Source organism: Hibiscus syriacus, unplaced genomic scaffold (assembly GCF_006381635.1).
Source record: "Hibiscus syriacus cultivar Baekdansim isolate YM2019G1 unplaced genomic scaffold, ASM638163v2 tig00110657_pilon, whole genome shotgun sequence".
In the NCBI taxonomy this organism is placed as follows: Eukaryota; Viridiplantae; Streptophyta; class Magnoliopsida; order Malvales; family Malvaceae; genus Hibiscus; species Hibiscus syriacus.
In genome coordinates, this window is record NW_024062817.1 from 4,532 (window position 1) to 29,560 (window position 25,029).

Consider the following 25,029-nt stretch of genomic DNA (forward strand, 5'->3'; position numbering starts at 1 on the left):
CTGTTCACTAGCGACTCCAACAATGCTGGACCGTTTCCGATTTTGGGTGCTTTTTCTCTCTTGATCCTGCCCTTCTTCTGACCCTGGATTCGGTCCCTTCTCCTCAAGAGATTCATGATGCTCTTAAGGACATGACTCCTCTAAAATCCCTCAGTTGGGACGGGTTACATATGGAGTTCTTTCAGAAGCAATGGGGGATTGTGGGTCCGCCTATTTGTAGAATGATCCAACGAATATTCAGTGGCAGTCCTTTAGAGTGAGTTTTGAATAACATTATTATTGTCCTTATTCCAAAGAGGGATCATCCCGAATATTTCGCTAACTTTTGACCTATCAGTTTGTGTACGGTTCTTTACAAACTGATATCCAAAATTATTGTTCGCCGGCTAAAGCCTTTATTCCCTTTGCTGATTGGAGATAATCAAACCAAGATGGCTTTGCACTTCAACAACCCGCCAAACGGATGAGACCGAATTTAGGATGGCTTTGCTTGAATGTTGATGTTGCTATCTCTTCAACGACAGGTATAGGATCAGTTGGTGGCCTTTTTCGGGATCACATAGGTGCTTGGATCTCCGGCTTTTGGAAGCTTTAACACCAACGTAATTACTCCAAGCCGTCAAGATTAGACTATGGTGTGGAAGTGAAAACAAAAGTGTGGTTACTCCTGACTACCAAGATAGACAACAACACAAAGAGAACAAAGAACACTGAAAATTGAGTAAATGCTCAGAGCTTTATTACTCTCTCCCAAGAGAATGAAAAAGTGAATGAAAGAATGGATGATACAAATGAGGACGATAGTCTCTCTATTTAAAGTTGATCTCCCTCTCAATCAATGGCTCAAATCATTTTACATCAACGGCTAAGATTTACTCAATTAATTATAAATCCCCTAAATCAAGGAATTACATCATAATTCTACCTAATTACATCTATTAGTAGGATTATTTCTTTAGATAGATATTCACACCGGATATAGTAAGATTCTCCCACAATATATTCCTAATTTTGTTATCTCTTGTTATATTTACCGAACTTCAGTGATCATCTTCGGATTTGATGTCACTTTCCATTTCTGTACGACCAATGTGAACGGGCAAGAAGAATCAAAAGGTCGATTTTGTATCTGGTGGAAGTCACTCTGGAGCAGTTTTTACTGCCTCAAAAGTTAGCATGCCTACAGCAGGTGTTCTTTTTTTTCCTAAGATATTTTCTTATCAGTGTATGTATTCTGGGATTGTGCAACGGTATTCTTATAAGTGATGTTGAGGATTTTCAGTTGTGGGTGCTGGTGGATTGCCTTGAGCTCCAACTGCAGTGGATAACATTGTGCGAGATGGTAGACAAAACAAGAAATCTAAATGGGATAAGGTTTTTACTTGTCAGTGCATCTCTGTACCGAATAAGTTATTTGTGATATCATGAACCCAAACTTTCTTGGTGTTTCATTTAACTTTCAGGTGGATAGTGATAGAAGAAATCCACTACCTGACACATAATTCTCTATCTGCTGCAGTAGGACATACAGTTATTTTATCAGCCACTAATGCTGGAAGTGGGTACACAGCTTTTGCGTAAGTCCTATAACTTGATGGAAAGTCGATATCTTCCCTCTGTAATTCCATGCATTTTAATCTTGATAAGTTTCTCTTTTTCATTGCTATATGATTTGCTTATTGAAATGAACACCTAAGAGCTAGTGCTTACTACTTAGAAACCGGCAGTGATTACATTTTATTGTAAAATGGCAGGCAGCAGGAACGGTGAGAAACAGAAGAGAAAAATACAGTGAAAAGAGGTTAGATAGTGAGGTGATATCTTTTAGGTTTGGTAGAATGTTCCAAAAAACTGTCGAGTTTGAGAACCGGTCCTTAGCGTTTTTTTTCTAGCACTTTTGTACTGTTTACAGTAAATATATACATAGTAGATTTTTTTTTCCAATTCTCTATTATAATATGAGGCAGCACAGCATCCATGTGGAGGTGTTTTTAAATATGCATGAAATTTGCTGCCTACCAAAATGCAGAGTAGAAATGACAATATGTGGTGTGGTCGTCTTGTGTCATTGACATCAGATTAGAGAGGGTGGAGAATCGTATAGTGTTCCTGCATGCATTTCAGTGTCGGGTTCAGATCCTTCTACATTTGACACTCGAGTCCAGCTATCCAAATGCAAAAAGTGAGCCTGCCTGCCAAAGCACCCGAGTCCAGCATGGGCATTGGAAGGGTTGGAATGGAATACTTTCAGCCTACGTGTCACTTAAAGGGTTGGAAGGATGCATTAGAGGGAGTTTAGTTTAAAACACGAATCACTGTACAGAAAAGTTGGACAAGAAAACAAAGCACAAGTGAGCTTGTCTTTAATATTTAAGATCAGATCAACAGCCAAAGTAGCAACCAACGGTTAAGATGGAATTTGAAAGCAAAGGCTTTACAATTGTTGTACATCCAGACTCAAATGTTGAACCTCTAGAATATCAGAGCGTAAATTTCGATACCAAATATACTTTGCTATAAATAATAAATGACCTACTCGTCTGTCAATTAAAATAAATCTTTATTTTCTAGAATTTGAATTTATTAGATATGGCAGATGGGGAAAGCCACGCTCCTCCCCTTCCAAGAGGAAATCAAGAAATACAATAATTCTTGGGCCAAATGAGTGGCCTCGGTTCAACAGACAAAGACTGTCACTCAACGATTGCAAAAAGACATTGCACGCTTGCCAGATGCGAAGATGGAAGATTTCATTGAAACAAGCGTTGATGATTTCGAGAAGTCTTATCTAGTCGCCTATGAAAATTTTAGGGAAGCTAATAGCCATATGAAGCATATGCCAGACGAACATATGGATGGGCATCATCATCCGTTCTCGGATGCTAATGATTTTAAAGAACCGACTTCCGGCAAGTCTTTCTCAATTCTTTGTTTCTTTTTATCAATCATAAGTTGTTGACATCTTTCCTCCTTAATTCCATGCATTTTAATCTGTTAAGCTTCTCTTTTTCATTGCTATAGGATTTGATTATTGAAATAAACACCTATGAGCTTGTGCCCTTTCTATATATAATATCGGTAAAATACATAAATAGTCATGTGATTATGAAACATTTTTATTGTTTCGTTAAAATTTATTTCGAAAAATACTCAATTTATATATTTTCTTTTAAATCGGATTATAATTTTATACTTTTTTTATAATTAGAAGATTCAATAAAAACACTCTATAATCATAAACTAGTAGCATATTTTATGCTACTTATTTTTTGCATTAATAAGGTTGATGAAGAATTGAGTTTAGTTTATCCAAATCGGAATTGAATACTGGGAGAGATTGCCGGAGAGGTTGGACAGCTGAATCACGAATCTGAGTCAATAGTTAGCTGTCTTCTGCAGGTCGCCATTGGACCACCAAATGTCTGGCCTTCGCCTTAATTAATTGAATCTCATTTAAATATTTGAACCCAATAATTAACTAATTAAAAAAATGATATTTAAGGTATGATTACGAGATTCAAAATTGAACCACCAGTAAAAGAAGAAAGCTTTTACATTTCTACTGTTTTGATTTATTCTTTTATCGACAATGAACTTTTCAATTTCGTACCTTATTGGATGAGAGATATTAATTCTACAGGAAAAAATCTTAAAGTTTTAAAATTATAATATTATACATTATATCAAACATATAATTTTTAAAAATACAATAATCTTCAACCAAAAATATATAATAATTTTATAATAAGTGATATTAGAATTATCCTTTAATTATTTAATTTTAAATCAAAATTAATTTAATGAATGAAATAAATAAAGTAAATAATTGTAATAAAATATTTATTAAATATTTTTATTGGAAAAATATAATATACAATTTAATAAGGCTTACTACAAAATTTTTTTCAAATTATATACAAAGTTATTTTTCAATGTCTAAATTTTTTTTCATTAAATTTTTTTGGTTAAATACTTAAAATTCTAAAAATTATTAAACACATATTTTTAACAAAAAAATTCTTTAAATACAAAAAATTAACTTTAAATACAATTTCCAGTTTCTTTTACATTAAGCCATTTAATAAATAAAGTGATTGAGAAATTAGATAAAGAAAATTATCGAAAAGTGATTTCGGAAGTCTAGAATAAAAAAGGGAGCGAAGAAAACGGAAAGCAGAGGGAAAGAAAGAAAAGAGGGCCGAGAAGCAAAGAAAAGAAAAGAAATATATATATATTTTAAAATAAAGGAGGTGGTGGGATCACATGGGGCATTAGTTTGCTTGTCTCTCTCCCCCTTTCTTCTCTGCCTTGTAATTTTCTTATTTTTCTTCTTCTTCTTCATCATCTCACTGTTTCTTCTCTCTTTTTTCTCCTTCTGTGAATCTTCCTGTTACACTCTCTCCGATTAGATCTTTGTGTTTATTTTCCTTGGGTGATCTTCATGGCTGATGATAAGGTAAACCCAGCCTTTTTGTTCCGATATTGGAATCTGGAAGTGAATCTTGGGTTTCCTTTCTTTTCCTTTTGGGTTTTTCTTTTGATGCGATTTTTCATAGCTTCCCCTTCTTCTTTTTCGTCCTGGGTCTGCAATTGCAGCTGAAAATCCTGACTAAGCTTAGCCTAAACTAAAGGGTTCAGCTTTCGTGATTTTATGAGATTTATGGGGTTTATTTATTTATTTATTTATTTATTTATTTCTCTGGTTGTTTTCCTATGGGTTTCAAACGAAACAAGTTTTGGTTTACTGATCTTTTATTTTTACTTTTTTATTGTATCGTCTATTGAGCATGAAATTTTGGTCTGTATTTGTTTCGATCTGTGGTCTCCTCTCTGCATTTTGCAACTTTCATTTTTGAATTATTTGATTGATTTATAATACTTTATGTGCAGCTTAAACCAATTTATGGGTTTGATTTTGTTTTACTTTTTGGAGTTGGGATGGTTCATTTGGATCTCCGGTATTTGTGTCGCTTTAAACTCTTACTTCTCTTTTTTTACTTGCCATGAATTTACCAGGAAATGTCTGCCCCTGTTGTGGATGGGAAGGATCCTGTCACTGGTCACATCATTTCCACTACAATCGGAGGCAAAAATGGAGAACCTAAACAGGTATATGTCTTTCCAGGATACCTGGTTTCGTATGTGTTCAAATTCTGCTTTGCTATTGACTAATAAGCGCTTAAAAATGACTGTTGGGAGTGATTATCAGCTTATTTTACTTTGAAGTTCATGCTTTTTTTGATGTTTTGCTTATTTTAGACTATTAGTTATATGGCGGAGCGCATTGTGGGGACTGGATCGTTCGGAATTGTTTTCCAGGTACTGAGACATAGTATTAAAAGTAGTCAATGTTTTCTTGTTGATGTTTCACATGACGATGCATATTTTTTTTTCAAGGCAAAATGCTTGGAAACAGGAGAAACTGTGGCTATAAAGAAGGTTTTGCAAGACAGAAGATACAAGAATCGTGAACTGCAATTGATGCGTGTGCTGGATCATCCGAATGTGATTTCCTTGAAGCATTGTTTCTTTTCCACAACAACCAAGGATGAGCTCTTCCTTAACTTGGTTATGGAATATGTACCAGAGAGCATGTATAGGGTTTTGAAACATTACAGCAGTGCGAATCAAAGAATGCCACTTATCTATGTGAAACTTTACACGTACCAGGTGTGCATAGTATTTCTTTCCGTGCTTGATTTCTCGTGTAATTTTCTCGCTTTATGCTAATTAGTGGAGGTTTTACAGATATTCAGGGGGCTTGCATACCTCCATAGTGTTGTTGGAGTTTGCCATCGTGATTTGAAGCCTCAAAATCTTTTGGTATGCTTTTCTTACCGATGATTTTTGTAGAATGTTTTGGCAATGCTCTTGAGGTAATTTTTTGGTTCTCTACAGGTTGATCCTTTGACTCATCAGGTTAAGATTTGTGATTTTGGAAGTGCAAAAGTTCTTGTAAGTTGACTCTATTATAATTTCCAAAGTGTTATTTATTTTTATTTTTTTGTGATAGACTTTCTAGCCAATCAATTAGTTTTTCTCCGAGTGAAACATTGTTTTTGAGTCTGTAAGTTTCCAAAACTTACATAAGATTTTTGTTATGTTTTATTTGAATTTTTTATTCGAGTTGTAAGTTCTAAAAGGATTCACTTCATGTAATATCATATGCTATTTGTTAAGGGTGCAAAGTATTGCTCTTAAGTGGTTTCGCATGCTGATGTATTCCCTTGATAGCTCTGCCACTTTATTTAGCTATCTGAAAAGAATGGTTGGAACTTGGGTGGGATTTTTACCAAAAATAAATAAATTATATCTGTACTCCCTGAAGTTAGATTAGGTCTAATAGTAGTATTAACGTGTTAGTGATCCTCTCTTTCTTTCTTTTTTCTCCGTAATTACTTTCATGCTTACAAGTTCTACTAATTTATTTCTATCAGGTCAGAGGTGAAGCTAACATTTCATACATATGTTCACGTTTCTATCGTGCACCAGAGCTCATCTTTGGTGCTACGGAATACACAACCTCAATTGATATTTGGTCAGCTGGTTGTGTTCTTGCTGAACTTTTGCTGGGTCAGGTTAGCATTTGGCTTTTCTTTTTCCTTATTTTGATATGTAGCAATAACACTAATGCCTATTTTTCTCATGTGTAGCCATTGTTTCCTGGAGAAAATGCCGTGGACCAGCTTGTAGAGATTATTAAGGTATGACTTGCTTGGAGATGGTTGAAGTTTGCAATTTTTGTGTATCGAGTCTGTTTCTTACATCTTGTCCTACAGGTCCTAGGTACACCCACTAGGGAAGAAATTCGCTGTATGAATCCCAATTACACAGATTTTAGGTTCCCACAGATTAAAGCGCATCCATGGCATAAGGTTTGCCCTTTATTTCCCTTATCTAGATATGCAAATTTGATACTTGTTTCATTGGCATCTTGTCAAAACTTCATTAATGCCTTCTTGATATTTTGCTTCTGAATTGTTTGTTGATTTCCCCCCTTAGATGTTTCACTGCCAATGTCTTTGGGGGCAAAATTATTTGATTGATTTTGAGTTACATTAACTCTTTTACATATTTAGGTTTTTCATAAAAGGATGCCTCCTGAAGCAATTGATCTTGCTTCACGACTACTCCAATACTCGCCAAGTCTACGCTGTACAGCGGTGAGTTGCTAGTGTTCTCCCTGTTTTTGATGGGTGATATTTTCATTTTAGACATGGAAAATATACCCAATTGTCCATTTGGCTAATATGTTTTTTCCTCTTTGCTTTGACAGCTTGAAGCGTGTGTACATCCCTTCTTTGATGAGCTTCGAGAACCTAATGCTCGCCTTCCGAACGGGCGACCATTACCGCCACTCTTTAACTTCAAACAGGAAGTATGTTTCTCAACTAAACTTCACTTTGATATACTTTCCATTCATAGAAAGTTATATCTTCATTGAGTATTTTAGATGGGATTATTTTCTAGTTAGGGTTTTGTTTCTTGTTCGAGTCAATGCTCTGATAGTCATTTTTGTGCTTGTTTCAGTTATCTGGAGCTTCAACGGAGCTTATAAATAAGTTGATTCCAGATCACGTGAAGCGGCGAATGGGGCTACAAAATATCATGCATCCAGCCGGGACATAATACTTCAAACGTGATTAAATAAGATTTGATATCTCCTAGTTGATGCGTGACACAGAGGCATTACTATCTTTGGTAACAGCCATCGAGCATCATTTTCTACTCTTCCGCCACGCGTACAGTCTCTGGCCGCTGAATGGCTGCCTTCTTATTATCTTTCTACTTGGAATTCTCCCTCTCTCGCTCCTTTATGAGTTCACTTTCTTTTGGCAAAATGCCGCCTTTGGTATGTACATGTAAACATGCTTGATAGTAAAAGACAAGACTTTTAAGGTTAGGGTTGGACGAAACCTGAAAAGCTGTTTATGAAGGAAAAAGTTTTGAGTGTATCTGTTGTTAGCTCTGATAGTTTATTCCAAGTTGGTTTTTGGGTTCGTTTAAAGACATGAAATTGCAGAACCATCGTTATTTGTTTGTGCCAAGTAATGTCATTTACCCTCTTTTTCTAGTACTCACAAAATGGCTGCTAAGCTCAAGAAAAAGCTGCCATGGTGGAAACACGACTCGGTGTGACTCAGCCAAAGGTTAAAAAAGGTAACAGACATATCGAAATGAAATGAAATCTGATCAATCATAGTGGCTGTGCAGTTTGGTGTTTTGTTTGTTGGAGTGTCATTATGAGGCATAGTAGGAAAAGTCTTGTAATGATGTTTTAGGGTGAATGATTGCTGCATATTTCGTCAAAAAAGTAGATGCTCTTAGGTCCTTAGTCTTTATCGTTTAGCACTTAAGGGTCCCTCCCGTGCGTTAATCACCAATACGTTTGTTTTCTTTTTGGTCGTCAAAAAGAGACTGAGCTGAGCTGGTTCCCTGTTTCAATGTTTCCCAACTAATCGTCTGATTAAGACCCTTTTCTTTGTTCCTTTTTCACCATTTTTCTAATCCCCTTTGCTTCATTTTCTCTCATTCACATAAGTTGTTCAAACCTTCCACCCCCTTTCGAGTATAATGCTGTTATTATTGAAAAATTATGCCACTTGTTAATTCGGATTAGGGTTAACTGCAGCAGAAGTCTTTCAAAATTTAGACATAAAGACGTTTGGTATAATTAATCTTAATCCGAATAAATAATAGATTTAAATTTTGAATGATGATGTTATTATACTCCAAAAGGAATTAATTGTGAAGTGAAATTGGAAAATTAAGGGACCACTCTCCTTTCTTTAGTTACTAAGTTTTTGCTTAAAATATATGAATGATAATACGTGCAGTTCTATTGTTTTTAAGCAGTAATTCCTCTTTTTATTTATTTATTTTGACGCAAGATTAGTATTCTTTCGAGTCGTGACACTTATTGTATTATTTAATATGTTAAAGGAAAAGATATCATTAAAGTTTAGAGGTTATGTAACAAGTACAAATGTGTTTAAAATTTGATATGTTTTAAGTATGTTTGTGTTATGTTTGAATTAATATTTCATGCACAAAACTAATGAAAAATACTTGATTGGTAATTAGAAATGTATTGAAAGTTTTGAGACTAATTCAAGATTTGAGTTATGGTTTGAGGATGCTTCTTGTAGTTATCTCGTTTATTACTGAAAAATATGTTAAGTGAAATGAAACGGCGCCGTTGAAACCGAGGACCACCTTGAAGAAATACAAAAACTTCCCGCAACACGAAATTCGAACCAGTCTCGGCACTCACGGCGTAAGTATTTTATGTAGTAATAATGTATGCTCAAAAAACATTTCAACCATTTACGGACCGTTGATCTTCTGATCAATAATCATATCAACGGCCCATAGCTAACTGAAATCAGACAGAAACCCAAACAGAAAAGAGTATAGCATCAAAATTATGAAAAAAACGACAATCTCTGTCATTTCACGTGTTTCGAGTAACATTTTTATAGTCGAAATATATGGCCTTTTCGTTGGTACTCGAAAATATTAATTTATTGAGCCGAAGATCTAAAAGCAAAGCGCTGCAAACAGATGTAATTCAATATAAAAACCCAAAGTACTTTAGCTGATTCAAACTTACCTGTCGGTATATTTTGGCCTTACTTTCGTTTGCCAAAGTCAAAAACTTTAGCTTCTCTTTTTGTCGTTGCTTTAGCATGTAATGCGATCGTTTTTGCTACTTTAGTTGATGTTTTAGTAGTGTGTAGGATTATTTTTATGGGGTATTCTAAACTTAGTTACTTGGTTTCGAGTGTAGGATATGATATGTATCTAATACGGGATTTTATTTAAATTTTCGATGTATTTGGAGGATCCTCAGTGGTCATATTCCAATATATGTTTTAAGACACAAGTGTTGGATACGAGTATTTAAAAAAAATAAAGAGTCCGGATAGCATAGGTTCTAAATGTTGGTAGCATCTAGTTTGGGACGCAATTCTGTAAAGGATAAACATTTGGTGGTAACATGCAATCAATGAGAGAGTAGGTTCTTTTACGATGATGTAGTCATAGAAGTTGATTTCCTTATGTTCTTGTTGGAAGGATGCTCGAGTTGTTTCTCTGAATTTAGTTTTAGTAATGTTCGCTTTAATTCACTTGGAAATTACAAGGTTATTCCACGGAGTAAACCTTACTTGTCATCGTACTAAGGACATGAAAAATTCTTGTGAATATTTTTCAGCTTGATTGAGATGCCTCGTAGTATTTCAGATGTCAGGTCCCATCCCAGATGAGATAGGGATGCTATCGTATCTTCAAATTCTCAGTGTTTCCGGTAACCGGTTTTTCAGAGTGAGTCCGAAATCTTGAGGCTCTCTTAACTCATCGAAGTTAGCTGGAGTGCTGTCTGACGTTTCTTCATCAATGTTGGGAACAATCTTGCTGTTAAATCAGTTTCTTTCACTTGAAGCTCCGTGTTGTTTTTCATTGTGTAGTATATCAGGAAACAACTTCCCTTGGCATTCTCTGTCTGAACATAGTTGCAGAGTATGTTTAAGATTATGATTGCATTGGTGCTTTGCTTAAACCGATGTATGCTTTGGCCTTGGTTATAAGAACACCTTGCATATACTTCATGGTTGATAACATTACATGGCAGTGGATAGGGACTTGAAAGGATGCTCTGATGCAGCAGAGTTGGCGCTGCCGTAGACTCGATCACAGCGACACCTTCGCCCCAACATGTCTCAAGTCTTGAAGGTCCGGTAGAACAAACCATTGCGGGAGCAGAGCATATAACTTGGCCCCGAATCACGGCGACATTCATGAAGGATCATCCAAGCAATCCATCTTTCCGGACCCCCGAAATACAAACTGTAAGCTTTCCCCATCAATTTGTACATGGGAAATCTCCTATATGGTACTGAACATGCCCCCAAAATCAAACCATGTTAGGAGTGTACTGTCTTAAACCACTTTGTACGTTTTTATACTTCTTCTAATGTATACGCTAGAAATGGTTAATGTTTGTAATTCAGTGTGTTCCGAATGTTAATGTTTGGTGATTTAATTTATATATTTTTTATTCAGAAATCATAACAAAATTAATCTTATAATTTAATGATTAAATAGATAATTTATTTTAAAACTAACCATGTATTGTTAACTACTATTAGTGGACCATTTAACTAAGAATAAGAATTTGAGATTTTCTTTTTCCAGTAAGAATTAATTTTTTATAAGAATTAAACTAATATCTATAAAAATAATTAATTAAAAAAGTTAAAAATTTGGATTCAAAGAATGAAAAATGTACTTTTTTAAATGACCTTAATTCGAATAATATTATTTATAATAAATACACATTTATTTAAAATTAAAACAAAAAATATTATCATAAAATCACACAAAGTAATTTTTGCATATAAAATGAACATTCCCAAATTTTTGCCTAACCCATCAAGATAAGTTTTACTTATATAACACTGAAACCAAAAATGAAAATTCTTCCAAAAAAACATTCCTTTTTCACCTCAAATTATTATCATTTTAATTTTTAACTAATTTTAGTCAATATTTAGGTAATCTTCACTCAACCCATTTTCATTCTTATACCATTTTCGTTTCAAGTTCCTTTCTACACCTAATCTCTTCCACCCTCTTTAAGCCAATATATCTATGTATAGATTCTCACAATTTATTTGTATTTTAATGGAGAAAGTGTCTGATTATTTTATACCATTTGAACCCGTTTTGCTGTAATCTTCCTCCATTACAATTCTTAGGTTTTGGATTTTGCTTGGAATCGAAGTGATCAAAAGTAGGTAAGGATCTGATTCTGGGTTGTTTTGGAAGTTAACAAAGGTTCCATTTTTATTACTTTGACTTGATTAATAAGCTCTTGTTTTTGTTATTTCGACTTTTGTGATCATGTCTTTTTGGATTCTTTGGGGGTGTATGAGCATGAAAAGTAGTTTGATCACCTTGTTTGTGGTATCTGAATTTGGTTTTAAGATGGAGAAAATGTTGGATCTTTTACATTATATGATTGCTGGTAAAATGTTGGATCTTTTACATTATATGATTGCTGGTATGCATGCTTATTGCCTTTGTTTTTGATTATTTTGGAGGGGGTGTAGTTAGCTGAGATTAATGGATCAAGAGAAAAGGGGTGATTGCATAGGGACTAGTGAGAATTTGAGTAAGCTTGGGGAAGATGTTAATGGAGTTGTGTCTGAAACTGTCATTGTGAAAAACTCTGAAGAAAAAATCTGTTTTGATGGAGAAATTGCGGATTTTAGATTGCAAAATGATGGCTTTGGGTCCTGTAAGAATCATGAGATGGATTTTCGGAGTGGCGGGAATTCGAGTAGTTTAGTTAATGGAAATGTGCTTAAGAATGAGGAAAAGAATTTGGGGGAGAAAAGCAAAGTAGTGGCATCAAGTGAGGGGTTGGTTGAAGCAAGCAGGGAATTGATTAACGAGGAGACGAACGAAATTATAGGAGTTGAAACAATGGATCGAGTTTATCAAGCAGATAGTGGGAGTTTGAATAATTCAGTTGGTGGATTTGTGTTCGACAACACTGTTGTGATTAACACCCAAGAGGCAGCTTGTGTGGAAGGAGGTAATGGGAAATACGAAGTGGAAAACAATGGACTCAGTTCAAGTAAAGTATCGGCAGAAGGACCGAAGTCAAAAGTTGCTGAAGCAGAGGAATCCTGTGTGATTGATATAAAGGGAAGTGGTAGTGGCCAAAGACAGTTTAGCGAGAGTTGTGATGGGGAAAGAGTTTGTAGAATTTGTCATTTGAATTCTGAGCAATTACTTGAATCTACTGATAGTGCATCAACTGCAGAAGCTGTTACAGATCTAATTCAACTTGGTTGTGGGTGCAAAGATGAGCTAGGAGGTGCACACAGTCATTGTGCAGAGGCATGGTTTAAGCTGAAAGGAAACAGGTAATGTTCTTTCTCTGGTAATGAAGGTGTAGGATCTGACTCAAGCCCTCATTGCGGAAAATATGCAATCTTTCTGCTTAATGCTTTGCAATAAGTACCTTGCCGATTTGTGCTAGGTGTTCATTGATATATGTAGGGTCTGGTCTGGTTTTACTTTTTCTTTGCTCTAGTTGTGTTTGGAATTATTATTATTTGATTCGTAACTCAGGCTTGGGTGTATCCGACATAGGCAAGGGTAGACATTTCTAAGGTTTTCACAAATTTTGTTTGCTTAATAAGCATGAAACAATGGTTTTTATTTGGTCTACGTATAAGTAAGAAGCAACCGTTCTACCGTACCCAAACATTTGATACTTGAGTAATAACTTGCAAGCACAACAAATTTTGCAATTCACCTATATATACCTTCTGATGTTTAATTTTTTTTCTGCAGAATTTGCGAAATTTGTGGCCAAACCGCAGAAAACATCAGCGGTATTAGACATAACAGATTTATCGAAGATTGGCATGGCCAAGGATCCACGAGTGGTGGTATGACCTTCTCAGAACGACGTGCAGGATGTTGGCGTGGGCGGCCATTCTGTAACTCCCTGATGGCATGCCTGGTAATGACCTTTGTACTACCATGGTTCTTTCGTGTGAATATGTTTTAGCAAAAGCATGTTCTTCCTCTGCACCAGCTTTGTTCGCCTGCATGTTTTGTCTGTTTCTCCTGTGGAATTCGAGTGGATATGACATAACTTCTTGGTGAAGTTATTTTTGTTTTTGTTTTTTTTTGGGGTTTTCAACACACATATAAGCATATGCTTAAAGCCATAGGTGTTGGCATTAAGTTGTTGATATCTGGCCTTTGAGCATAAGGTTAAAGCTTGAACAAGATGGCTTAGGCTGTGTTAATGGGAAACGTTTTGCCAAATTCATTATGGAAATCCCATATGTACAGAATGTATTCACATATTTGGTCTGACACAGTTCGATGAACAATACTTTTTGCAATAACAAATTTGCTCTACAGGCATGAACTAAGTGACTTTCGTGGTAAAAGAATAATTGTTATTCTTTGAGGACCCTGATTCGAGTACCATAGATGTCAGGAGTATGAGCGATCAATATCAAAAGGTTGAGAGTTATCTTTGAACAAATATTACTATATATTTATCCCAAATTATTATTAAAAAAAATTGCTCTACATGTATTCTGATTTTTATGTCAAACTTTGGTTTATATTCACCCAAGAACAAGGGTTAATTCCATCACACGTCCTTAAATTGTAATGTATATTTAAAATTGGTTCATAAACTTCAAAACATTCTGTTGACTCCTTTAAGTTTCAGTATCGATTAGGTTCTTTCATTAGTCTAGTTATTAGTTTAGCGGTTAAATGTCGGTTCAACATGAAGTGATCAAATCATAAACAAGTGTAATTAGTGTACGGGTGACTTGGATTTGATGTATTAACAGATAGACGATATCATTATAATTTAGGAGGATTATTATTTTTAGTCATATCCATATAGTTCATATGATAGATACATTTTTAATCTAGATCACTTATTTTAAAAATGTTCTAAGGGCACGAATCAAGCGATCTCAGTGAATAAATGGATAATTGTTGTCCTTAGAAAGTTTGGATTCGAGCACCAGCGACTGCAATTTTTAAGTGTTCATTGTCAAATAGTTGATAGTCTTTATAACATATACTACCACTTGTAATCACTTTAGATTAATAAAAAAAATAATTTGCTTTTAAGGCAAATTTGATTATTTGAACATATATTGAACTTGAAGTACAAGTTAGCGGAATGACTAATTTATAATTTAGGTTATAGTTTGAGGATGTTTAGTGAAATTAACCCTAAAATAAAACAAAATAAAAGTTTGATTAACACTTAAACGGAAACCAAATTTAGGTTAAAACAAAAGAAAAGTTTGCTTTAACACTTAGGTCCCGTTTGGTTAAAAAGTCTATTTTAACCGTAAAATCAATGTTAAATTGAAAAAAAATGAAAAAAAATATTACAGTGAAAACGGTGATTTCAAACCAATCACAAAAGTTAAGATTTCTATTTTTTTATTTTAACTTTACGTTTGAAAGCAAATTATAATTATTAGTAAGCCCACTCAATTATGTATTTACATTTTATTTTAATAATTTAATAATATCATCCTTAAAAATAATTTATTATTTAATAATTTATTTTAATTACTTAAAAGTAAATAAAATTCATAATTTATATATTAAAATATTAATAGTGAGTTATTATAAAATATATATTTATTTTAATTATATATTTTATATATTTTTATTATAGTTTAAATTGATATGATTGATATATAAGTATAAATATAATTTAAATGTTATATTTTAAATTTCTGTAATAGACATTTTTATCTTTTTAAACTCATTTTTTTACAAAAATTTCAAATAGTTAAATTTAAAATTACACTTTATACAAAACTTTTAAAAGTTTGTTTCTACGTCACTAAGTCACTTTTCAAAATTTAGGTTATATATAATTTTCCCCGACCTCGATGAATTTTAATTCGATTTGATCATATTGAAATTATTTATTTTGATAAGAAGTCAAATATTTTCATTGTTACTTTTTTTGGATTGGTTAGGGTCAAATGTAGGTGAAATCAATCGCGTTCCTCCCCTATATATTTAACAAAGTATCATCTTTTATTTTTATAATAATTTTTATATAACATATCTTAGGTTATTTATTGATATTTTAAGATCGATTCGATTAGATCAAGTTTTTATTAAATTTTAATGTCAAATCAGAATTAAATTATATTTTTATTATGTGGGGTGAGATTCAGAGTCAAATTAAATTATATTAAAATTAAATGGCAACAGATGTTGATTCAAGTAGTAAACAACTTAATATCGGTTAAGTAATATCTCAAGTTCGAGTCATTGTGTATGCAGAAAATCCTTGTTGGGAGACTCACCTACCAAAGTCAGGTGTACGACTCGGGTCGATTCGAATTGGTCAAGGTGAAACCTCAAAACCGGGGAGGGTAACAAAAAAAATCTTAAAATTCAGATCAAAATCTGGACGTCTAAAAATCCGTTCTATTCCGTCCCCGGTCCATTATCATCCCAGCTATGTCATGAGAATGGTCCACTTTCCCCTTCATATTCTCTCTTTTGTTTCTTAGCCCAAAGCACCATAGGCCCCAAAGCTCAAAGGAAGCAACTTGACACTGGGACGTGAACAAAGAACGCAATCACACCCCATAACATGAAACACTGAAAACCCTATACCGAGGAGTTAGTCCCAGCTGCCTCTTCATCAGTCAAATTGTTTCTGTTTACTTGAATTTCCTTTCAACCCTTAAGTTTTAGTTTCTCCCTTTTGTAGAACTCTTTTTGAGGGTAACCGTTTTGAAATGTCAATGAAGTTGGGTTTTCTATATCTTTCTCTGCATGTTTCGTCTCTTCCAGTTGCAAACTTCTAATCAAATGCAGAGAGTAATTTGCAGATCCTTCAATGGCAGAAGATAAAAACTGCCACCAAATAAAAATAGAGGACTAAATCTGTACATTTCGACTAGTATAAGAGCTATGCCTGTATGGTAGATCTTTCCCGGACCGGTAATCTTTCCAAGGCATGTGAATTCATTGAATGATAGCCTATTGCACCAGATGCTACAATCTGGGGATCTCTGCTTTGCGGTTGCAGGATTTAAAATGATGTTGAATTAGCCGAGAAAGTTGCAGAACGTCTTCGAGCCGGGAAATACCGGATATTAAGTACTCTTAACTACGAAACTTCAAATTTCGCCGGTACCTTAGACCATTACACAGCTAAATAGAAACATGGGTCCAACCATCAAAACTACTTTTATCTCAATAATCTAACATCTACAACTTCATCCACCACCACCACCACCACCAACAACTTGGCTTTAATAATTACCTCCAAGTTCATAGCAATTGAGAAAGATAGTCCAGCATACTAAAGGCATCGTTATCCTTCCGATCGGCACGATATGAAGGAAACAACAATCCTGTAAACTCCAGTGGGGCACGTCATAATTCATTATATGTACGAAGATCATTCGGCTGAAAAATGTTTAGTCGCCTAACAAGTACCAAACCGAAATGGATTTAAATAAGAGATCATGTAAACTTTAGATTAATGTTAAATACACGGTTTGGACAACAAACAGAATCAAAGTAAAGCACAATTAATGACACCAGAGAGGATAAAATCACCAAAATGGTGTTGAATACACGACTTTTCAGGTCAAAACAATAACACATTAATCATTGTGTTTTAACCTTTAAATGACAAAAAATATCAGCAAAACAAGAATAGCACACTATTTCCTCTCTCAAAACCCCACCTATTGGCTATAGCTATCTTTTTCCTTCTTCATTTATCATAAATCAAGTGTATCAAATTTCAATAATAAATAAATGAAAACTCTAATAACCAATTTCCCCCCTAGTCTAAAAATATAATCAAGAACCAAAATTACTGTTTTCAACCACACCATTTTGAGAGAAGAATTAAGAAAACAATAAGGAAAACTATTGAAGAAAGGCCAATTGCAACACCAAGAACAACCTTATTTGGCCCATGATGTTGATCCTTCTTTTCACCTGTGTCATCTGCATTATCACCCTCATCATAATCTGAAGAATCACTATCACAAGGAGCAATCCCAAGCTTCAATTTTGATGATATAACAGAATGATTGTAACACAAATTGCTATTCCCACCAACCTTGAAAACATCTAGTTTCTTCATGAAACTAGCATTGAAAGGCAAAACCCCATGAAGCTCATTGTTCTCAAGTTTCAACACTTTCAAGCCTTTCAACTCTGAGAAAAACCTTGGGACAGTGCCATTGAACTGGTTATTACTCAGATCAACATGAACCAAGCCTGTTATAGCTGATATTGAATCTGGGATTGACCCAGAAAATGAATTGGAAGCCAAAGATAGATTCTCTAATGATATCAAGTCACCAAACTGAGTTGGAATCACCCCATGTAGGCCATTTGAAGAAAGGTTCAAGTACTCAAGATCTTCAAGAAGGGTAATGGAAGGTGGTATGTTTCCTTTGAGCTTGTTATCAGACAAATCAACATGGGTTAGATTCTGACGCAGGTGTCTCGGAAGTGAACTGGTGAGATTAGCATGAGAAATGGTTAAAGTCTTCAACTTGTGCATATTCCCAAGGATCACATAAAGGCCAGTGGTGTTAACCGGGGTGAAAGAAACTGTGAGATCTGTGAGGTTAACGAAACGCGAGAGCCAGACGCCGGTGAGGCGGCGGAAGGAGAGAATGCAAGAGAAATAAGTGAGGGAAAGGGCGAGATCGGAAGGGAAACGGATAGGGGAAGTGTGACAGTTAGTGAAGGAAAGTGAATGAAGTGAAGAGAGGGATTTAAGAGCTGTGAAGGAGAGGGAAAGATCGGCGGAGCAGTTGAAGAGGTGGAGGGAAACAAGGTGGCGGAAGGGTTCGGACCTGTCGCATACGGTGGCTTTGTGAGGCGAAGGTTGAATGCAAGGGTCTCTTGCGGTGGGAATGTTGAGGGAAGCAAGTGCTTCAATTTGTTTGGGGTCTAGAGTAGAGGAGGAGGAGGAGGAAGAAGGTGTTTCAGTGGTGGGAGCGACGGAGGAGACGGCAAGGTGGAGGAGAAGAAGGAAGAATGGTGCTGAGTTAAGTGACGAAGGTGGTGGTTTCATGGTCGGAAGTGTGTGAGTTTTCAGTGATGTTGGAACTTGGGGAGTTTAGTGGAGAGAAAAGACAACAAAGGAGTTATGTTTATATATATATAAGTAATACGAGATTTTATGTTATTCATTCTTGGGGTGTACGACAAACAAACAACAAGGGTCAAAGTAATAATTTTTTAACTTTTTCCACGTAGGTAATTTCATAAAGTAAATTAAATAATTTTTAAAGACCAAATCTAAAAGCTTGTCGGTTAAAAATGCATATATAATATATCTGGTGTAAATCAGTTTTTAGTCCCTAAGTACTATCATTTTTTAAATTTGACCTATAAACGTTTTTCATATTAGTCCCTGAATTTAACAACATTTCTTATATTTGGTCCTTTCGATGATATGGTACTCTAAGAATATTACATTTCAGAGTGTTGCATCATAAAAAGGGGTTAAAAAGTCTTCAAGTTTAGGGGTTAATATGAATTAAAAGAAACTAAGGATCAAATTGGAAATGAATGTCAAATCCAGGGACAAAAGTTGCTTTATCCCAATATGCATTTGTAAGCTGGATTTACGTGGTTTCCAGCTTCCTCTTCCATCCGCACACTACCGAAGTGGTAATTTTTCCATTTGGTCCAACCTTTTCTAAATTACAAGGAAAACATAGGAAAAGGAAGATGGACCCTTGGTTACCTTGTAAGGCTTTTAACTTGTTTATTGCAAGGGAACTTCATTCATGGGACAAATGTTTTTTTTTTGTATTAACGACTTAAATTATAATTAATAAATCCATATAATTACCATCAGAACCAGTTATTAACTATAAAAATGGACAAAGCAATATTAAGGCTACAAACTTTAGTTTTGCTACTTTAGAAATCCAGGTGTTATCATGATTCTTTTCTTAATATTTACACTAGAATTTTATGCAACTTCCCACACATTCTTAATCATGTGTGGGCTTATGATCTTGTTTTCGTTGTCATTACGTCTCCCATGGAATATTTAAGGTAAAGGACGCACGAAACATTTTATATTAAGTGAGATTTTATAAAATTTTAAGAGTAAATGAATTTTATTAATGAAAATATAAAAAAAACACGAATTAAGCTATTTCAAAGGTTATATAAATTATCGTTATTCTTAAAAGTTTTAGGTTTAACCATTAGAGAGTTCATTGTCAAATGGTTGAAAGTTTTTAGATCAAATTTTACAACATGTTTGTAACCATCCGTGCCTAGGGGTTTACTCTTATGAATATGAACTGAAATTAGAACGGGCATAATATGCAGACTAAAACAATTCATTTCAAGTAATTTCAATGGAAAATAGCTTATAGCATTGCCTAGAAACACTTACACTTCTGAGAACAAAATGGTCACACGCAAACTTGTTAAAAACTTAGAACATACACGTCTTTCAGTCCACTTACATGCAATGGTTCACTTTTGAGAAAGACAATAACATATCATCAGCAATCAATGGAAATGCAGCTAGACGTCAGGGCGGTGCTGTTGCCGGTGTTGACAAACGGGTTGATCCGGACCCAAACAAGGGAGAACACGGAAGCCAACAGTACCGACCAAAGAACAACGATGGTTGGTGTCCTGTTTTGTCTACCCATGAGACCTTTGAGGAATGGATAAAGATGTAGGATGACCCAGAATGAAAAGAACACTTTGCCAAAGAGTGGCCCCCAAGCTTCGTACCCTTTGTTGAGTGCGTCGGAGAACCCGGCTACGACACCGACCATGTTGACGATGAGAAGTGTCGTCGGCGGGATCAAAAGTGTCGTCCATTTCACAATGTAGAGCTCACCAAACTCTGCATCATCGGCTGCTTTGGCAGTGACAGTGAAGTTGGTGTCAATACCTGCCAGCATCTTCAGTATACCTTGGAAGACTGCAAAGAGATGGGCTGAAACACCTCCGATGACCCAAAACTGCTCGTTACGCCATAAGTCCCCGATGCTGACACCGCTCCATCGGAGCTCGAGCACAGCAGTCACAATAATGGACATGAAAAGGCCAAGAAAGAGAACGCTTGCCAGGTTTGAGAGCTGATCATCATATTAGACAATGTGAAGCAACGTAAGCTCTAATGGTATTGAAAACTAAATAAGAACGCATGAATTACTAGCAATCATTACCGTCGGTATGATGAATTTTCCAGTGAGAAGACAGATTGCAGGCAGAGAACAATAGGCAACGAGAGGAAGGGATGTGAAAGGATAGACAATGGTGTTGATATATGCTAGCCTTTGAAGCCATTTAAGACGACCGCCTCCAAAGCCATACCATAGAGGACAATGCCGCTTAGGAAAATTTCGACCGATCCAAGAGCCCATCGAAGAACCTGGTGCAGCCGATCAGACAGATTGATTGGTGCAGATCCTTTGAATGCTGGCCTTAAGGGCATGCAGTAAATCGATCTCCATCCTCGGCAGTGCATTTTGAAACCAGTTAAGATATCTTCGGTGACCGAACCGTATATCCATCCGATCTGAACAAACATATAGATCATAAGCAAGGAGAATGAAGTTTAAAATGAGCTTAGAGCATTTTATGTTTCATTTAAAAAATTTCAACCTCTTTTCCCCATGCAGTCTTCTCTTCATAACTGCAACTAATGACATGAATTGCTTCCTTGATTAGTGTCGAAGGGTTGGCAGATTCAGCCACACCTCCATTCTCCATTAGTGTCGATTCAATGAAGACCGAAGATAAACCGAAAGTTTTCTCGAAGCTTGTTTGAGAGATCAGCATTGATCTTTCATACTCATCATAGTCTGCAGGAACAAAACCGGAGATATGTCAACAATTCAACAATGGCTCAGTAAAGTATAAGTCTAACTTCAATTTTCTGAAAGATTTTAGACTTACTTTCGATTTCTCTAAGGTTAAAAATAGCAGCATGAGTTCTTCTCGTTTTGCATCCCTATAAAGCTCTGATGGATCTTTAGGTTCCTTCTTGGCCGGGCAGCAGCATGAGCAGCTGCCACACCATGAGCAAGATGAGGAAGAGGACTTGGGCAAGCTGGGCATTGACGGTGGTCCATAGCCATAAAGTGCTTGCCTATTGAAAACACAACCTGTTCCGACATAAACTGGTCCTTGAATTCCATCAAGTCCTTTCATGTTAACCTGAAGTTGAGAATTCAGAAGAATTGTCAGAGCTCAAGAGCATTATGCTTATAACTAAATCAAGAAGAAAAATGGTTTAGGTTATATCTTACATCGAAGAAAACCGTGTTGCGATTGGCATATCGATCACTCCTATCTATGCCATCAAATCTTTGAGGAAACTGCACATAGCATACATCTCGACCGACTTGCGGGTCCATCAGGAAGCACATTGCCTCCCTTACTGCCTTACTATTGTTAACATAGTGATCACAATCGAGATTGAGGATGTATGGAGCATTTGTAAGAACTGCAGACACCCGAACCTGTAACAAGTCATTCATGTAAGTTGCAAATCGCAAGAGAATATTTAAGATTTTTCATGCATCCAGGTATTATGATAAGTATTACTCACCAAAGCATTTTCAGCACCAGCTTTTTTGTGGTGTTGGTAACCCGGTCTCTTCTCTCTAGAGACATAAACCAGTCGGGGAAGTTCATTTCCTTCCATGTCACGGGCACCACTATATCCAAGGAACACCTGAATCATGCCAGGGTGATCACGCGTGTTATTTCCTGGCCAAGGCGTTCCGTCTTGCATTGTCCATCCTTCTTCAGGTGTTTTCTGAGCCTTGGCAACTAGTGCATTAATCCGGATTTTGAACTCTTCATAGTCTCTCTGCAATCGAATCAAAATGATATATTATTAAATAACGTATGGTATTGAGCCCTATAACTTCTAATATTACAGTGCTCCAGATATTCAAGAAATGTAGCAAAAGAAAGCTTGAGGAACGTACTTTCATTGCTCTACGTTCTTTTACGAAAGAGGGCTGCACTTTGTCCTTCAAGTAATCAATCTTCTGCGAGAAGTAAAATTCCGGTGCCCGTGGTTCAATGGAGAACTTTTTGCAGAATGGAACCCACTTTCTTGCAAAGTCAGCCGTTTCAACTAGAGATTCAAATGACAGCATTGCGGCACCATCGTCAGATACATAACAAGAGACCTTATCCACAGGGTAGTCCAGGGCAAGGATGGAAAGCACGGTATTGGCAGTGATCAATGGAGGTTCTTTCAATGGATCCACAGTACTCACAAAGAAGTCCACTGCAGCAAGTTCAGAAGGTTCACCTTCTCTTTCGTATCTGCCATGGTCCCCGAAAAACAAATTCCATCTCAGATACATTTTTCACTAGTAATTGATACAAACTAGCTTAGTAACAAACCGTATATTTCATAGTTATGATAATGAATCAGATGAAGTAAGATAACTCATGTTACTAGCATCATCAATGATATGTCTGAGATTCACAGATTTGTACCTTGCAGATAGCCTGTCAATGTATGTTTCCCTGTTAATAGGATACCACTTAGGGAACTGATCCAACACCCAGGAAAAGGCAAACCAGATTTCACATATGACTGAAGTCAACCACAGGGGAAAAGCACTGTCGACAGGATTGGTTACTCGATAATGGAAGAAAAGACCAAGAATGATCAATCGCATAACGATCACAGTTCGGTACGGTGCAAGTCTGCTTTTCGGAATTGGAATTATAGTCGAGAGGGGCTGGGAGGCATCCGATGCCCTGCAAATGCAAATGTTATATATCAGTAAGACTTAACATAAACACAAACACTGCACTAAATAGAATCTTATCATTAATCTACTTTTCAGTTAAATACTAACGGTTTATCTTCCATTTGTTGCTCAGGTGGGACTTGAGCTTCTGTGTCAGTCTTGGTTTTTGCGGGCTTTTTCTTCTTGTTCTTCTTTTCTTTCCAACTTTCCACCCGGTTCTTCCAAATCGGGTTCCCGTTGTCCTCAGTCATTTCTTCATGAAAACATCAGACAAAACCATTAGACCTTTACAATTGTATCATTTCTTGAAGGAAAATTTTATGGAAGAGATTGTTATTACATACCACTATCCAATGTAGACACGCTGCTGATATGTCTTGCATGGATCCCAACTTCCTGCATAAACCAACAAGAATATGAGAGAGCTCTTGGTATTCTAACAATAAATTATCTTTAACAGTACCTGAGACTTGCTCAGTTGTGCAGATTGATCGGCGGATGCCTTCTCGGCTTCGTCCAACAGATTCTCTGAGGAGTTCACAGTGGGAAGTCGAGCAATCAGGTCAAAACATTAACCCATGACAAAGAAACTTGTTAAAAACTAAACAGGTTTAAGCAGTTTACAACTTCTCTAAGGGAAAATGTAACAAGAATTCATCAAGAACCAAATGGAAACGAACTTAAAATGTAGAAACCAGCATCAACAATCAAAAGAAACATACCGTCATACGGACTAGCGCACCGGAGACAAGCTTTTCGACCTTCCTTGAGGTCATACTCGAAACAAGTCTTGCAGATGGGGAAGTTGCATTCATGGCAAGCCACAAAGGGTTCACCATTTGCATTCAACCCAACATTCTCACCACAAGTGTGGCAAACCGGAGCCCCAGATTCCATCATCTCTATAATCTAACCCAAATGTACTATAAGCTAGCCAATGGTCTCAATCCTTTGGTCTGTTTGTGTTTTATATGAGAGAAAGAAACCCAGCATGGGAGATGACAATGTTGTAATGGTGAAGAAAGGTTGAAGTAAGGCGTTTGGTGGCATATGGAAGGTGAGTTGTTGGTGTCATGTATTTGCAGAGAAATCTGACAAGCAAAGCTTACATTTTTTTTTTTGCAAGGTAAAGAGAAGTTTGAAATATAGCGGGAAGTTGAAGGAAGCTTTCGGTTGGGCAATGTACATCCTTAACTAACTAGCTTTTTGCCAACCATACATAATATGCATTTTTTGCATTATTGTCTCCTGGATTTGGAGAATTCAACACCTTAAGAAAATATCATGAATTGGGTTGAGAGGCAAATAAGTATATTCAACTGGATTTACAATCTAACCAATTAAGATAAGTAGGATCAACAAGGGGTTAATTGCACTTGGCATCCTAAAATTATTGATGAAAATCTAAATTGGTCCCTGAACTTTTAAACATTCTAATTGAACATTCAATCTAAAGTTTCCTTCTGTCGATATAGCTGTCAACATGTTCATTTATAATGTTAACACCGATGCCTAGACTGATACTTTAGTTTTGAGGATTTATTTATAATGTTTTAAAGTTTAGAGATCAATTTAGAATTGACATATAGTTTAGGTAGAAAAGGCTTCAGACAGTAGATCAGAAATGGAAGATGTATGACACCAAACCAAACATGTGCCAAAATTAGGTCAGACTACATAGTCAGAGCTGGGG

At 35.9% G+C, this 25,029-nt stretch overlaps 4 protein-coding genes and 1 long non-coding RNA gene across 6 annotated transcripts; 3 read left to right on the top strand and 2 right to left on the bottom strand.

Annotated features, from left to right (window-relative positions):
• The first annotated feature begins 1,086 nt into the window (after positions 1–1,086).
• On the top strand, positions 1,087–1,525 carry LOC120137400. The gene is made up of 3 exons (XR_005517430.1): positions 1,087–1,189; positions 1,283–1,374; positions 1,464–1,525. It is a non-coding gene; the product is annotated as an uncharacterized LOC120137400 (long non-coding RNA).
• Positions 1,526–4,153: 2,628 nt separating this feature from the next.
• Positions 4,154–7,938, top strand: LOC120137390 (shaggy-related protein kinase eta-like). The gene is made up of 12 exons (XM_039153144.1): positions 4,154–4,456; positions 5,017–5,109; positions 5,260–5,319; positions 5,398–5,670; positions 5,749–5,823; positions 5,899–5,955; positions 6,438–6,578; positions 6,654–6,704; positions 6,780–6,875; positions 7,080–7,163; positions 7,277–7,378; positions 7,531–7,938. The coding sequence occupies exons 1-12, from the start codon at positions 4,442–4,444 to the stop codon at positions 7,627–7,629; spliced, it is 1,146 nt and encodes a 381-aa protein (XP_039009075.1). The 5' UTR covers positions 4,154–4,441; the 3' UTR covers positions 7,630–7,938.
• A 3,624-nt stretch (positions 7,939–11,562) lies between these two features.
• Positions 11,563–13,835, top strand: LOC120137401. Of its 2 annotated transcripts, XM_039153156.1 has the most exons (3): positions 11,563–12,013; positions 12,050–12,935; positions 13,369–13,835. In XM_039153156.1, exons 2-3 carry the CDS (start codon positions 12,127–12,129, stop codon positions 13,586–13,588), a joined length of 1,029 nt encoding a protein of 342 aa, XP_039009087.1. In that variant the 5' UTR covers positions 11,563–12,013; positions 12,050–12,126; the 3' UTR covers positions 13,589–13,835. The 2 variants fall into 2 exon arrangements, with proteins under 2 accessions (XP_039009087.1, XP_039009086.1); XM_039153155.1 differs by having other exon boundaries at positions 11,563–12,935.
• Positions 13,836–17,306: 3,471 nt separating this feature from the next.
• Positions 17,307–18,701, bottom strand: LOC120137399 (receptor-like protein 51). The gene has a single exon (XM_039153154.1). The coding sequence runs from the start codon at positions 18,644–18,646 to the stop codon at positions 17,435–17,437; it is 1,212 nt and encodes a 403-aa protein (XP_039009085.1). The 5' UTR covers positions 18,647–18,701; the 3' UTR covers positions 17,307–17,434.
• Positions 18,702–20,102: 1,401 nt separating this feature from the next.
• On the bottom strand, positions 20,103–24,236 carry LOC120137413 (cellulose synthase A catalytic subunit 8 [UDP-forming]-like). Its single transcript, XM_039153164.1, is given in 14 exon segments — positions 20,103–20,690; positions 20,781–20,947; positions 20,950–21,133; positions 21,220–21,419; positions 21,514–21,546; positions 21,549–21,774; positions 21,867–22,079; positions 22,169–22,432; positions 22,554–22,899; positions 23,077–23,343; positions 23,445–23,589; positions 23,681–23,732; positions 23,800–23,864; positions 24,059–24,236. Coding segments are annotated over 14 exon segments (2,928 nt in total).
• Positions 24,237–25,029: the final 793 nt, after the last annotated feature.